At 60.5% G+C, this 15,788-nt stretch overlaps 1 protein-coding gene across 3 annotated transcripts; it reads right to left on the bottom strand.

The window, feature by feature from the left end:
- Positions 1–132: 132 nt before the first annotated feature.
- Positions 133–15,230, bottom strand: CLPTM1L (CLPTM1 like). 3 transcript variants are annotated; one of them, XM_040630577.1, is made up of 17 exons: positions 15,040–15,228; positions 14,557–14,657; positions 13,323–13,512; positions 11,820–11,968; positions 10,669–10,747; positions 8,330–8,447; positions 7,983–8,077; positions 7,086–7,170; positions 5,904–6,007; positions 4,927–4,992; positions 4,081–4,131; positions 3,365–3,447; positions 2,733–2,767; positions 2,038–2,093; positions 1,912–1,956; positions 1,065–1,180; positions 133–612 (listed from the first exon to the last, which is right to left on the bottom strand). In XM_040630577.1, the coding sequence occupies exons 1-17, from the start codon at positions 15,199–15,201 to the stop codon at positions 528–530; spliced, it is 1,620 nt and encodes a 539-aa protein (XP_040486511.1). In that variant the 5' UTR covers positions 15,202–15,228; the 3' UTR covers positions 133–527. The 3 variants fall into 3 exon arrangements, with proteins under 3 accessions (XP_040486511.1, XP_040486512.1, XP_040486513.1); XM_040630578.1 differs by having other exon boundaries at positions 11,820–11,965; positions 15,040–15,227; XM_040630579.1 differs by lacking the exon at positions 2,733–2,767 and having other exon boundaries at positions 15,040–15,230.
- Between the last annotated feature and the right edge of the window lie 558 nt (positions 15,231–15,788).

Here is a 15,788-nt window from a genome sequence, read left to right as displayed (position 1 = left end):
AGCTTGGAAGGCAGTTTACTTTGCTGCTTTAACAAGCACATGAACGAACCCACATCACGCGTGCGTTCCAAGAATGGGGAAAGTGAAGCCACTAAGACACCTTCCATGTCATACTAGGCCACGAAAACGTTACAGCCAGAGAAATTTATTTTAAAATAGAAACATACGTACATTAAGCTTTTAAAATAGTCAAATTTTAAACAAAAAGGACAAAAGCCATTTGATCCCAGTCTCTAAGGAATGGAATTAAAGAGCCACTCGAGCGCTCACAGACACCGTGTGCTACCCTCGGGCCCTCCCGCGCCACTCTGCCCAAGGTCAAAGCCTGGTGCGGGGCGGGTGTCTGCCCGCTGGGGCCCCTCTCAACCACAACACGAAGGGACTCGGGAGGTGACGGGAAACGTTCAGGTTTTGGCAATGCAGAAGATGTGACGTCCAGGGATTTCCACCAGAAGCATCCGAAAATACTCAGCCGGCAACCCAGCTCTGCTGCGCGGCGGCCAACCCCACGTGGCAGGGGTGGCGACTCAGTCTGCGTGGGACTTCCGCGGGGGCTTCTCCTCGTACGACTCCCCGAACTCATTCACCCTGCTTTTATCCACGGGATAAAGCCTGCAAGGACAGGGGTGCCCTCGGGCTCTGCCATCTGTGAAGGGGCTCGACTCCAGCAGTGAGGACCCAACGACCCCACGCCGCCGTGGGAGAGGGATTCGGGGTCCTCTCATACCGCCTGTTGCTGCGTGTGTTTTTACCATCAGGACAGAGCTCTGTGCTCGAGGCTGATCTGAGCCCAGGGCAGCTGAGCACAAGCAGAGGCGGGTGAGGACGCTGCCCCCAGGGGACCCGGCCCTGCCCTGCCAGGCACACAGCCCCGGGCAGCGCCCCCTTCCTGCTCAGCCAGACACTGCTGGTGAGGAATGGTGTCACACCACGGGGAGACGCCTGCCGGCCGCACCCACACAGCTGCGCACAGACCGGCTCATCTCCACTAGATGGGGCAGGCTCCCCCACGCGCACACTGCCTCCCTCCCTGGACGAGCAGCGTGGCTGTCCGCTGCACTCACCATCGCTGGTAAAGGTACACGAGGAACACCACGTCATCCCTGAAGCACGCCAGCCGATGGGAGGTGGGCATGGTGATGATGAAGGCGAAGACGTCGTCGATGAAGGTGTTGAAGGCCTGCCAGGCGGGACGGGGGAAGGTGGGAACACGGGCCGTCAGCTCTCCCGAAGATGCCCGCCCCCGGCCACGGGCCCCGTTCGCCCTCGTCACTGACGGCAGACGGCCGCTCAGCAGACACCACGTGTGACCGCGGGTGTCCCAGTGACACCAGAAAGGCAGAAAACGAGCAGACGCAGGAGGACGCTGGGCGCCTGGGGAGCTGGCCCTGCTGCCTTGCAGTGCTCAGTTTGCAGTGCACGTGCTGGGTCTCCACAGACCGTGAAGCCCGGCGAGGGCTGCCCTGAAAACGTGGGCTAGAACACGGAGGCGTCCCCGCTCCTCAGAACTGGTCGTTTTAGCTCAGCTTACACCCGTCTCCCCTGAAAACTGCACTGTGCTACCGGAGCCCAGTGCAGGCTGCTCAACACGCACAGGGCCTCGCGGCCCCCAGCTCCGTCCGTGTGGGACGCGCCACGCGGGACAACCCTCACGGCAGTGGGACGGCTGGGGCATCTGTGTGGACATGGGCCCTCGGAGCAGGGGGTGGGCTGTGCTCTGATGCGTGTCGTCAAGAGGAACGTGAGTTTTACTTCAAGAAAACATCTTCAGCTGCTAAGATGATCAGAGAACCACAGTCCTTAAGTTACGACCACAGCACACGCGGCTCAAAGCGGACCCGCCCCCCGCCCCCGCGAAGTGCCACCCGACGGGCACGTGAGCCCTGAGGAGGCGCCAGGCTGGGCACTGACCTTGTAGGTGAAGGCCTTCCAGGGCAGGTGCGCCACTGACTTCATCTGGGGGACAGGAGAGACGTGGCAGATCAGCGGCCGGCCGCACGAAGACACGGGTGAACGTGTGGACGGCCGCGGTCTTACCTTGTAGTTCACGAAGAGCTGGGGCAGCATGAAGAGGAAGCCGAACGCGTACACCCCTGGGGAGACAGACAGCAGCTGGGACGGCCGAGGTGTCTGGGCAGAGCAGATGCCCCACGGCCCGGCGTCCATCCCCACCTATGGGTCATCCGCCGGCTGCCCCCTCCCGTCATGCCCTACAGCCTGCCACAGGCCCTGCCCACGCACTGGGCTGCCCCTGGGAATCACACCCGGTGAGGGCAGCAGGCGGGAGCCCATCGCGGTGCTCTGTGCTGACAGACTCCGGCCCTCAACTGCCCACAGAGAACCCAGGCTGGTCAGGGCCAGCCTAGCGGCCAGACAACCCACCCACCCGTCCCAGGAAGTGGACCCGGCCCGTGCACACGGCTCCTGGGCCTGGCGGTGCGCTGTGGTTAGGGCCTGCTGCTTGGACCTGCCCTTAGGAACCGTGTGTAGACGGTGTTGTTTCCTGCTGCCCTGAACTGTTTTCATGAGGAGAAAACATGGCTCAGCACTCTGTGGCCGGGACAGCCTGAGTGGGGCTCCCGCAGACAAACCAGGGATCTGGGGGCCCCAGAATGGAGCACGGGCCTCAGTAGAGGTCCTGCCTGCACGACCTCAAACCACACGGGGCCACGTGCAGGAGCCACGAGGAAGCTGCTGAAATGCCGTGGGCGGGACTGAAGTGCATGACTCACCGTTGACGAAGCTGTTGATGAGCCAAGAGTACCAGCTGGAAGGGAAAGACCCCCATCAGCATGCCAAGCCCCGCGTCCCCTGTCCCTCTGTGCCTGTCCCGCTGGCTACAGCACAGTCGTGGAAATGTCACCAACACCAGACACTTGTTGCAGGTGCCAGTCGGGGGACCCGCGCGGACAGTCCTCCCCCGGAACGCAAGCGCCGGGTGGCGGCCAGAGACCCTCACTGATGGGCTTTCTCTGTCAGAGCTTCCGGCAGCATGAAGACCACAGCTGGGGTCCAGCCCTCAGGGTCACGTCTGCACTCGGCCCCTGCGCCCAGAATGCAGCAGCCATGCGGCCTTAGCCAGCTTCCCCTTGTCCAGACGCATCTGCCCTCGTCCCAGACACCAGGGCCGTGGATACCCGTGGCCCTGTGCCTGTTACTCGGAAGGCCCGGGAGGGGGCACCGCATGACGGCCCCCGTGCCCTCACTGCAGGCTGTGTCCTTGGTCCTGAAGCCCCCTGGGTGAGGCCCTGCCCCTTTGCACACTGCAGGGGACACGAGGCTCAGAGGCGGGCAGGCCTGTTACAGAGGCCAAGAGGCGTCCCCAGGCAGACGTGCAGCAGCGTGGGGCTGGGCAGCATCCTACCTCTTATACTTGATGTTCAGCAAGGAGTAGACAGCGCCCCCGACGCACAAAGGGTAGAGCACGTAGGACAGGTACTTCATGGCCTGTGGGGAAACAGGTAACCTCCGTGAGGACCCACGTGTGACGGGCGAAAACGAGCAAAAAGGGCAAACCAGCCATGACTTCAGAGAAGCACATGTGCATGGTGCTGGGACGGCGGGCGCCCGAGAACACACACCGCCAGGAGCGAGGCCGGACGGACCGTTACCGACAGCGCACCGGCGAATGGCAGACCACGGGAAGGGCCCCGCCGGAGACAAAGGTGCAGAAACTCTCCCGGAGTGCGTGTGCCGGGCAGCCTCGGGGCCCGCGGCTCGTCGCTATGCTTACCCAGAGCTGCGTTGGGATCCCGGCAGACCCCAGGGAAGCAAACCGTGACACGGTCCCCACGCAGGACGCGTCACCCAGCAAAGCGATAGCTGCAACTATGCCCACAGCAGTGTGGGGGCCACCAGCCTCGGAACACGGTCCCCCCAGCCGTGTGGGTCACCAGGTCGCGGCAACAGAACGTGCGATCGCAGCACCCGCGCGAACAACCGGGACTACTCAGCACAGGTTCCCTGCGAGGCCCGGGACGCGGACAAGCCCCAGGGCCTCCTTTCCCGAGTCAGAAAGCCCAAGCCACAGCTGCGTCACCCTCGGGCCCCAGTGCGCCCCCACCCACCCCCACCACCTACCTGAGTGTCGTACTCCTCTGTCTTCCTCTCGGACTCGCTGTAAGTGCCGAACTGTCACAAAATCCAACACAGTGCTGTCAGTCACCTGACTCCAGGAGGCCCCTGACCCACAGAGAGAGCTGCACGTGGATGGGCAGGTGCACCCCGCCCCGCTGCGGGAGGCTCCCTCCCGGCCCCAGCAGAGCCACCCAGGGAGGTCCCCAGGGGCCACAGCGAGTGCTGCGTGTGGCAGAAGCACGCCCGTGAGCGTGTCCCCTCACAGATGCCCCTCCTAGCCACTCTTCTGTCAGCTTCCACGGTGACTGCACCCCCTCTGTGCACCCCGTGCAGCTCTCAGATCAGTGATGCTAGAGTCCCCGGGCGGGTTTAGAACAGGACAGCTGGGGTGCCACGAGCCCCGAGGTTCTCGTGGAATGGCTCCATCAGGGCAGCAAGAGCAGGGCGCACAACTACAAACCTCAGACTGACACCAACCCCCAGCTCTCGTCAGGCTGGCAGGCTGTCAGTGCGGTTCGCGCTCCGTCCCTGACGGGGAAGCCCGCGTGGTCCCGCCCCAGCCACTGCTGGCAAGCCGACACCGGCCCCGCTGAGGGAACCTCACGGCTGTGGCAGCCCCAGCCTCCACCTGTGCGCTCCCACCTACTCATCTACTGGGGGGCTGCTCTGAGCCGGAGATCAGCCACGCGGCCAAAGGATCCCCGGACCCGAGTGTGGCGTCTGACTGGAGCGCAACTGGGAGATGCACGGGAGACGCTCTGGGACAGGCACACGGGCTGACTGGTGCACAGCGGGAGAAGGTGGGCTGCCAAGGGGGAGGGGCACGGTCACAACAGCAGAAACCCCCACCTGGCACTCTGGTCTCAGGCCTCTCCAAAGAATGGTCATCTTCAAGGCCTTTTTCACTTTCCATAGCTGACGGCAAAGAATGATAAACAGACGTTTGGTTTAGGCTTTGAGACCAAGGAATCCCCAGAACTCACCACTGGAAGGTGACAGGACACAGTGTCTGCGTGCTCAGCCCCGCCAGCCCAGCCCGACCGCGGCTCACGGCCTCCGCACCCAACCATTGAGACCGTCTGCCCACGTGGACGCCACCACCTCCTCTCTGCATCCAGGGAAGCAGCACTCAACCTGGCCGTCCTCCGGGCCGAGCCCCCTTCCCAGCCTGCCTCCTGCTGCACTGGCACCTTCCTCCTGGTCCGCACTGTGAGGCCCCTAACCTCTGCCCGAGGCCTACTGTTTCCAGTCTCTGGGGACCCACCACTTCTCACCACCTCACCAAGGTGGGACCAGCATAGCACAGCTGCTTTTGAGCTAGGTTTCCACACGGTGACAGGTGGCTATGGGAGGGGCCCTGCCAGCACTCCGACTGACAAGGGCATGGGACTCCGGCCGTGGCTGAGGCGGGGACAGCGCAGCACCGGAGGCCAGAGGGGACGTCCTGGCCCACCACCCTCTCTGCTGACCGTGTCCCAGCCCCACCACTGTCCTCATGGCCTGGCTCCAAGCTGCCCACCCCACAGGACCCCTCTCCTGAGTCCCACACAGCCAGGGCGGCCACAGGGCGCCACGCTCCTGGACGCCATGTCCCACACGTGGCTTCCTCCAGCAGCCAGCACAGCACAAGCCCACGGCTCTGCATCCAGCAGGTTCGATACACCCCGCCGGCGGCTGTGACGGGCAGACGCTTTCTGTGACCGCAGCGGCGGTGCCACCAGAAGCTGCGACGGCCGCGACGCCCTGCCCGTGGAGAGGCCGCAGCCCTCCCATGTCAGACTCCGCGCGGCGCTGCATGCAGGGCCAATGACCGCCGTGCTGCTCACCTCGATGGCGGCGCCGATGCCCGCGGGGACCAGCACCAGCAGGCTCGTCTGCTCGTCCAGCAGGAACAGGAAGATGACCACCGTGCTGAAGCAGCGCCAGAGCACTGGGGACGGGGCGGGGGCAGGGCACTTGCTCAGGGGCCTCCTGAGCCCCATTCACAAGCCCTGCCTTACAGGTCCCCCCACCGGCCCCACATCGCCCCCCACGCATGCTCCCTCACATGCACGTACAACCCCCACACGCACACACAAAAGGCCTCATGTAATTCACCCCCTCCGCCCATGAGCCTGGAGTGGGGAGTGTGGCTGTGCACACGTCCTCCAGACGGAACCCAAGGCCCCCTCAGTACAGAAACGTGCACGCGGTGCGCTCGCAAACACATGAACATGCAGAAAGCACACGGACAAGATGGGTTCTGGGCAGGGATTAGGACTTGCTTCCTGGTCCTCTCACGTTTCCCTTCCCCGTTTTTACACCAATTCTGCAATAAACCAATCTATCTTTTGAGAATTCTACCTTCTCCTTTTAAAACCCTGCTTTATGAGGCACAGCGGCTGACTGACAACGCCCTGTTGCTTCCTCAGTGCTTCTCACCGAAGCAGCAGAGCCAGGCCTGCCAGGGAGGGGGGATGCCGCGGGCATAGACCCAGGGACCCACAGCATCTGCTGCCCGCCCTCCACTCCCTGGGAAGGGCCAGAGGAGGGGGCCCCCGTCCACTCTGAGGACACCAGAGAACAGGACAGAAGAATGTGAGACACAGACGACACGGGGGCCACCCAAGCGGCCTAGACCACACCACTGGGCATGTCATTGCCGTGGCAGAAAAAGAACGGCCTCCTTTGTCTGGATGCTTGCCTGGCAGCCACACAGCAACATGTACCAGGAGCCAGTGTCCATGTCATCGCCAAGGCGGGCCCTGGCGTGTGGCCTCCATGGCCCTCTGTCCTCTTGAGGTCATAGGCCTACCCGTCATCCTCTGTGATCTAGAGACGGCCCTTCCCCACCTCATTAGCATGCAAGATCCAAAGGCGCCCCTTCCATGAGAGCAGGTCCCCCCGCTGGTGGTTGTTAGAGACAACCATAAACTTCAAGTTCCAAAATGAACCTTAAACACTCATCTTTCTCAATCGTAGGGATTGAGAATGCCCTGGGAATGCCCAAAACTCCTGCGAGCATCTACCTGCTTTGGTGGACATTCCAATCATGCTCTTCTTCTTCTTCCAGAAACTGATGTCATTTTTAAATGCCAGGAAATCAAACAGAAGCTGCAAAAGAAAAGAGCACGGCAATGTGCACCTCACGTCACTCCCACAGCTGCTCTTCACCGAGTGACTGCAGGTATGCACCGGCCCCGGGTCCCAAGGACACAGACGAACGCCAGGCGCCACAGGAGCCCACGGCCTCGTGTCCCATCCGCTACGCCAGAACCGCAGGGCGTCGGACTGCATTGTGGGCCGCACACCTGCAGGGACGTCTGCCTAATGCCCTCGCCAGGTCCTGCCGGCGCTCCCCTGGAGCCGAGGGCGTGCACTGTCTGCCTCAGAAGCACAGGGCTCAGCGCAGACACTGACCTTTTAACAAAAACCAGTTTCACAGCTCAGTTCTGGAACGCTGCAGCCGGAGCGTTGGGACGGGCTGCAGGAGGGCTCCCAGAGCCTGCCCTGCAGCCTACCTCGTCCGCCCCTTCCCAGCCCGACCTCAAATTCAGCACTGCGGCTGTGGTGGGTCAGCTTTCCCCCACCAGGTGTGAGACTCCTTGCATAAAAAGGAATTCCACTCAAAGACTAGTTTTCTAGTATTAAAATCACCATGCTAGAATTACGTAACGAAATACGTGTATCACAAAATCCTCTGTCAACCTCACAGATTTGGATTTCTTTCCAAAACAGCCTCCAAGACCAGCGGACAAAACCCCAAGTCCTTCAGGTGGTCAGGCACCCAGGTCCAGACACCTCTCCTGAGCTGGGAGAAAGGCCCCAGGCCTGGCAGCCTCAAAGTCTCAAGTCCGCCAGGCCGAGCGGACCCCTGGCTGAGGACGGTGGGCGCCCGCAGAGCCACCAGCCCAGGGACCACTCACGTGAAATGCCGCGACGAAGAAGGTCAACGCTAAGAAATACAAGTTGGTGTCGACAAAAATGCCTTTGACTTCATCGGCGTCTTTCTCTGAAAATCCTGAGATGGAAAGAGGAAACACAACACGGGGTAAGTAGGGTCAGCGAGCGAGGTCAGCGACCCCAATCGCCACAGAGACAGCCTCGGGCTCACGCGCAGCGGACAAGGTCCGTGCTCAGCTCGGACAGAAGCCCGACGCTCCGACAGGAACTGGGTTAAAGCAGCGCGCCAGGAGGGGCCGCTCCGGCCGCTCCTCGCGCTGGGGACGAAGGTCACACCCGGCCTCCAGGTCCCGGTCCACGGCGCCCTCACCAAACTGCTGCAGGGAGTACACGGCGTCCTGCATGTGGATCCAGAAGCGCAGCCTCCCCAGCGAGATCTTGTCGTAGGACACAGTGAGGGGCAGCTCCGTGGTGGAGCGGTTTATGACCTGGCAGGAAGGGTAGCGGTGAGAACGCGCCCTCGCAAGGGTTGGAGCCCACCCACCTGCCCACGCACACGGCACACACGCCACAGTGCACCCCGTTCCACGCAGTGGAGGCTCACGCTTCACACCCGGGCCCCACGGAGTGACGTCTGCTCCCTGACCTGTGGTTCCAGCCTGCCCTCCACCCTCCCTCCACCGGCTCCTCCTCGGGAAGTGCTCAAAGCCTCTCTGAGCCACAAGCCCTCGCCCTCTCAGCCACCCAAACCCCGCATGTCTGGGAAGCCATGCCTGCGCGCCCCTCTGTCCCTGCTGCATCAACACGAGTGGCACCAGGATGCGCCAGGAACCCGCTCCTGCAGATGAGCCGGGCACGGGCCTGGCGGAGCCCCACACCTCTCCAGAGACTGACGTGCGTGGTGCAGGGCTCGGCAGGCCTGCCCACCCAGGGGACAACAGAAAGGAAGATGGCACACTTGACCTAGGGGTGTGCAGGTGCAAGATGCTGCTGGGAGCGGGCTGGGAGCCGCCCCGGGGAGGAGAGTGTGGTCATGGGGTTTGGAGGCACACGCGGGTGGGCTGTAGTGCCGTGGGGGGAGGCACCCCAGCACACAGGGCACTGTGGCAAGTACGTGAGCGCCATATGCCACAATATCACGCAAACATGGTGCTGATTCCACCGACCCTCGCTCACTCAGCAAACCCTTGGCAGTGAGCAGGGACGTCACCAGCCTAGCAACCAGAGTGCGACCAGACACCAGGCCCCGATGCCGGGCCACCCCACACTGAGGCAGCACACTGGCATAAGGGCAGGTGGGCACAGGCGAGGCCCACCCGAGATGCTGCTAAGCCCCAGGGAGCTGGCTGATCCCCAAGATGGCGTTCTCTCCAGAATACAGCTCTGAGCGAGAAGAAGCATTAACGTCCTGAGGAGACAATGCAGGAAGCGCTGGCGGTCTGTGTACCTGTTTTTGTGTCTGACTGACAGCACCATGTCACATGAAGCCACTAAGCCCACAGGACAATGGGGACAGCACAGGTACCCCGCAGACACTGCCCCACAGCATCCAGCCTCTCCTCCCTGCTGTCCTCACGCCTGTCAGAACAGCACCAGGGCCTCACCAGCACGGACCACGGCGGCCCTGGGGCCACAGAGCAATGACCGTGCACTTCAGCAGAGCTGGTGTGGCCCAGGTTTGTACAGAGGGCCTTGGCATGCTCTGGAAGACACCGGGGGGACAGCGACTCCCTGCTCTGGCCCACAGGCCCCACAGATGTAGTCGGTCTCCCGAGGAAGTGCAGGGCCCTGTGTGTTAGGCTCAACAGTGGTGCAGAGCGACGGTCACTTCTGAGCTCCTTGACCAGCAGGAGGCGGCAGAGCTGGGGCAGGGGCCCAAGAGGCAGAGCCCCAGGTCAGGCACCTCTTTTCCAACTCACGGCCGTGCACCCCACAAGCACCTGCGCTCTCTGTGCCCCAGCTGTCTCATCTGCAAATGAGGAACACGGACTCCACAGTGGCTGAGTGCACGGCCCCCCTCTTGGTAAATGTCCACAAATGACGCTGACGTGTCCAGAAGCCACACTGCGGGGCAGTCAGTCCAGCTCTGCCCAGTGAGGCCAGAGTAGTCACCCGTGACCATCAATCACCCCCATGACACAGACAATGGTGACAGACTCCGCAGGCCTGGGAGCAGGGCATCGGACCGTCTGTGTGTGGCACCGTGCCTGGTACAGAACAAGTGACTTCCATGGCAACCCCACGTGCAGCTGTGGTTCACAAACCCTCCCATCCACCCTGGAGAGCAGGGTGTGAGTTCCCTTCTACACCCCAGCTCAGCTCTGCCCAGGGCCACCCCGGGGGGTGAGGGTAGGGCTACAGGCTCCAAGGTGGCAGTAAGGCACTGTGGGGCCAGTCCTAAAGGGAGCAGTTCACTCAGGACCCATCCTGAGGCACTCTGTGCCTTCGAGCCAAACAACTAGGGTTCAATGAAACAACATTCATGAGCTGTTCTGAACGACAAGTGGCTCTCCTACAAGCTCCGTGTACCCGCCATACAGAACCTTCCCAGATCCTTTCACCAACGGAGGCACAGGGGCTCAGGGAGGAAGTCAGAGGAAAATGCAGAGCACCCCCCTGCCAAGTCAGAAACACAGGGCAATTGTTGCAGGGCCGAGGGGGGCAGCCACGCGCTCAGGGCCACGGCAGTCCAGAGGGAGCAGCACTTACCATGAGGTCCTTCACCCGATTACTGAGCTGGTCAATGAACAGGATGGGGAGGTAGTGCACGGTCTTCCCTAGCTGGATCCTGGGGGAGTCAAGCAGTTTTCCGAGTCACTGTGAATGCTTTCACCATTAGAGGAACCAGACACAGCGGAGACACTGGATGTACCTCAGAAAAATCCCGCCCACAACTCCGTGTGCCTCTGGTAACAAGACCCCACGGAAGCAGAGCGGTCTAACCAGCTGCTCTTCCCTGAAGTCACAGCCATGGGAGGGAAACCAGGGGCCACAGAGTGGAACACCATCCAGGCTGTCAGAACACCATCCAGGCTGTCAGAGAGTGACGAGGCCCCCTATGCCCAGACACAGATGGTCCAGGGATGCAGAATGAAAACGGAAATAAAAACCCACCTGCTGTCTGTACCTGGGAGGAGGCAGGGGCCAGAGAACAGGAGTGGGGGGCTTTTCACGACCCTTTTGTACCTTTCACATGTCTAATTATGTGATTGTTTTGCATGTTTGAGAATGAAACTTAAATTTTAAAAAAGAAAAAACTCTTGTGACGATACCACAGTTACCCCTAACATGTGAAGAAGGAAAACAAGTCTCATCACAGCCATTTCTAGGAGCCGCATGACCATCGGAATCAGATCTCAACAGTGGACTTCCCAAAGAATGGAGATGCGAGACAATCAAAGTTGGTCACACAATTTTAACAGTTACGGTTAACTAGTGATGGCAGCATAATGACCTAAAGACCGATTTTTAAGTTAATGTAAGCAAGTCAAGTTAAAGGAAAACACGGAGTCTTAACAGCAGTAATCAGTATACAGACAAGACAAAAATCTCAAGGGGGTGCAGCACCACCTGGTCTCATGCTCTGGTGGCAATCTCTATCAGCGAGACATCGAGAGAGGAGGGACGTGGTTTGGGGTGCTCCAAGCAGCACTGCAGGCCCCTCTGGGCCTCTTGTCACAGGGGTGACTCAAGGATGCAGGTGTGGCCCGTCTCTTCCTGGGTTCTGGTGGGCCATGCTCCCACAGGCTTCCCCACCCTCCACGCCAGCTCAAGGAGTAAACGAGCAAGGCTCGAGGCTGGGCAAGTAAACACGCCCCACGGAGCACCACTCCTGCCTCCCTGATGGGAGCAGCACTCACATCTTCATGTACCGATGCACGTCGGCAGGCAAGGAGGCCCCGTCGAAGACGAAGTCGTCCACCATCACATTCAGTGTCAGTCTTGGTCTCCAGTGAGAAACAGGCTCGTCCAGGGCACTTGATGGCTTCTTCTCTGCCTCTATCTGCTGCTAAATGAAAGGAGTGACTCAGCAGGAAAAGCCCGGTGCTGGGGGGAGGGGCACCGTCCCCGGGCCGGGTCTGGGGAACCACCGCCATGTACTGACACAGCACGACCAGGAAGCAGTGCCTGGCAGAGCGTGGGGGGGACCCACAGCTACCAGCTCTGCCAGAGTGACATCCCTCTCTTCCTTCTCTCGACACAAGCCAGAGGGTTGCTACTTTGCAGCACTGACTCCTGCTTCAGGTCTTCAGCCTGGGTTGGCCTGCTTCTCAGGGATTCTGAGAACGGTGAGTCCCAGGACATTAGCAGGAGGGTAGGCACTCAGAGCTAATAGCCCTGAGGCTGGCAACGAGACTCAGCTCCCAGACCAGGTCTGTCAAGTCGTCTGGAGGACAGATGTCAGGGCTGGGCGTCAGGCCTAGACGGAGCTATATTCAGCAGAGAAACTATGACTGCCAGGAAAATCTTCCAGATCTAACTGACACATTCTATGCTACAGGATCATTTCGTGTACCTCCCACCTAAATAGACAGACATGGTTCAGCTATAACAACTTACTTTAAAAATGGTTTTCCGAGTAATACTAACAGCAAATGTTTATTTCCCATTTGTACATTCCAGAGACCCCTTCACACCCCTAAGATCCACCACCTCAGTGACGCCCCAGGAAGGCCCCGAGAGTCAGGGCCATACTGTCCCCAAGAGAAGGAGCTGAAGGAGTCTTTCCAAGGGGAACACAGCATGGAGCAGGCTCACAGATACTTCCTGGAAAGCTGCCACGTTTCTCGTTTATACACGACCTCACCTTCCAGTCCATATAGACCTGAATACCAGAACTCCTTTGCTTTACCCGCAACTTCATTAGTAACCCCCCAAGAGAACTCTAGTTTCCTTGTACGTGTAGTTTTCTGCAGAGATACAGGATGTATCTTCTACAAGCCCCTCTTTCATGACCATGCACAAGGGAAACACTGAAGAGCCGTCCTGCCCGACGCACAGTGCACTGAGTCTCCCAGGTCCAAGCGAAGCCTGCGGCTGAGCTCTACGGAAGGGATGCCCCCACACCCCGCTGGGGGGCACACATGCTCCCTGGAGCTTGAGAGGGTCCATGGCCTGAGAAGGAATCTCTCCCTGGATTACTTAAATTGCATGTAACTAACTTAGGATAAAATCTGTCTGCAAAACCACAGGAAGTGGTTCAGCTGCAAAACAGATACACACGCCCATTACATCGAACTGCTTCACTTTCCAGTGGTCACTGCAGCTCCACACACAAGCTGCACGTGCAGAAACACGTGAGTGTGAATTCCAAGGGGAGAGCGCAGGCTTCATCTGGCCAGTGACCTCATGCAGACACTCACCTGCGTAGCAGACTCCCCAGTGAGCAGATTGACCTCTTCCGGTTTGGGGACCATGTAGGTAGTCAGAGGGCTCACCAGGTGCACCTGCTTCCCGTCATGCCACGGCAGGATGCCAGCATGATGGAGGAAGATGTAGGCATACAACGTCCCGTTGTTTCTAGTTTTCTTTGGTACAGAAACATTAACTGTCCTAAAACAAAAGAAAGGACCATTTTCCAACTGCGTGCATGTTAGGCTCCTCACGTATACACACAGGGCAGACTACCCCCAAGTATCTTTGTAAGTTACGCTGCTTCAAGCTAATTTTGGTTTAGAAGTACTAGAACTGAAACCCACCTGCCAGGACTTCCTGAAATCCCAAGTGCCAGCTTTCACAAGACCAGTCTCCACAGACACAGCAGCTGTGCTGTCACAGAATGCACCTGCCATTTCCGCCTCCGTCTCTCAGGGCCCAGAGAAGTTAGTAACTGGCCGTGGTCACAGGGCTACAGTGGCCAGGTGAGCAGAGGCCAACCCCAAGCTCATTGCTTTCCTGCTCCCCCCCGCACTGCCTCCCACAGCTCTCGCATGGGGCGGGCTGGCCAGAGAACCTGCCTTGCAGCATGTCCCACGTTCCCATTACTCCCGTCTGATGCCTCCCGGACAGCTTAGAGGAAGAAAATAGACTCCTGACAAGCAAGTTGCTTTTTAAATCATACTCATCGAAATCTTAAAAACTAGAACTGTAAAATAAATATCACTTCTAAAAGTCACTCTATGAATTTGAATATTTACATCACTTTATCTACACGGTTACATTTAACTACAATTTTCTAAAAAATCGTCTTCTCTACTGCGTTTCTTTCCTGTACAGGTGACCTAACTGAGCTACGTCAGCTACGAAGAAACGAGCTGCCAGCTGTGGGAAACCGCGAACACTTTCTGTTCTCCATGTCGTCCCCACCTCAACACCTCCTGCTTTGGAAACTCTCACGGCCGCTGCGCATCCCACAGCTGGCGACTGTGGTGTAAGCTACTTCCTGAATGACAGACTCGTCCTCCGCTGCTTTCGGACAAAGCAGAAGTTTGACGGCCCAGGGTTCACACAGGAGCTCAGTTAAAATCTCCCCCTCTTCACAGCGCAGAGACAGACCTTCTCTGTGGTAACCGCTGCACACATACTCAATGCTACCCTTTCCATGGCCTCAACGTAACCAACGGTCACCCCGTTCGGGGTGTGCTGTCCCAATCTTACCTCTCAAATTTTGACTCCACGTCAAAGTCTTCCACGTTCAGGACTAGATCCACGTTGTTTTCAGCACCAAGGTTGGACCGAGTGGTGGTGTACACGCTGAGCTGGAAGGGGAGGTGCAGGGAGTTAGGAGGGCAAAGCCCGTGGCAGAAAACCCGTCCACTGGCAACCCACCCCCCAACCGGGAAGGCAACCTGACGGCCCACCAAACGGGGGAGATTTCATTTCCCTCCCAAGCAGCAGAACAGGCCGTCGTGACTGGAGTTACTAAGCCGGGTGGCTGACTACAACAGGGCAGGGTCTGGGCGCCTTCAAAGGGGAGACGAGGGGCAGGGGGCAGCGCCTGCAGCTTTCCCGAGCCCCCGGGCCCCCGTGCCCCCGTGCAGGCACGACCTGCAGGATGCGGGGCCGGGCGCGCTGCGGGGTCCGGCTCAGCAGGAAGCCCCCCCCCTTGGGGTCGCGCAGCCACCCGGACCCCGCGCTCACCTGCAGTTTGGGCCTCCGCGCCAGGTAGGGCTGAATGCAGTTGCCGTCGCTGGCGCACGGCCGGGTGTAGACGATGCCGTACATGACCCAGCAGGTGTGCACCACGTACACCACGAACACGCCCACGACCAGGCTGGTAAAGGAGCTGCGGCCGCTCCACATGGCGCCGCCGCCCCCCGGGCCGAGCGCGGCGCCCACCCCGGCCCCGCCCGTACCTCGCAGCCACAGGCCCCGCCCGCCGGCGCGCTGCCGGCCGCTCCGGCCGCCGCCGCTCACGCGAGAGCCACCGCGGGCCGCCGCCACCGCCGCTGGGGAACGAACGCGCCGCGCGCCGCGGGCCGCCGGCCGCCCAGCATACTCCCGCCGCCCTCCGACCGACCTGTCGCCCCGGGATTCGCCGTCCGGCGGCCGCTTCCGGGTCCCGTGCCACCCGCCGGAAGTGGGCGCGCCGCGCGGCCTCCTGGGAAACGCAGTCCAGCCAACGCCGCTCACGAACGCACGCTCGCGTCAGGGGCTCGTCGCACGCTGGTGACGTATCCTGCCGCGCCGTCCTCCCGGCGTGCCTCGCGGGGTCAGGGTTTTTGGGCTTGGGCCTGGGCCTGTGGAGGGCGGGGTTGTCTCGAGGGGAGCGGGACGGGGAGGGGCACAGGTTGGTGAGGCAGTCGCAAGGGGGCGGTGGGGATCGGGGGGCAGAGGGGGCGCCGAGTTGGGGGTGGAGCGGGGCGGGGCTGCGAGGAGGCGAGGCGGTC

The sequence above is a fragment of the Ursus maritimus genome, unplaced genomic scaffold (genome assembly GCF_017311325.1).
Source record: "Ursus maritimus isolate PB19 unplaced genomic scaffold, ASM1731132v1 scaffold_15, whole genome shotgun sequence".
Lineage (NCBI taxonomy): Eukaryota > Metazoa > Chordata > Mammalia > Carnivora > Ursidae > Ursus > Ursus maritimus.
This window is presented reverse-complemented; position numbering and strand designations above follow the sequence as displayed.

Bases quoted from the DNA above. Each gene is read 5' to 3' on its own strand.
- CLPTM1L (XM_040630577.1), bottom strand. From the start codon at position 15,201: ATGTGGAGCGGCCGCAGCTCCTTTACCAGCCTGGTCGTGGGCGTGTTC. The intron at 13,513-14,556 runs GTAAGATTGGGA...CTTTTGTTTTAG, and splicing joins GTGGAGTCAAAATTTGAGAG to GACAGTTAATGTTTCTGTAC. The intron at 4,132-4,926 runs GTGGGGGTTTCT...ATTTTGTGACAG, and splicing joins GCCTGAGACCAGAGTGCCAG to TTCGGCACTTACAGCGAGTC.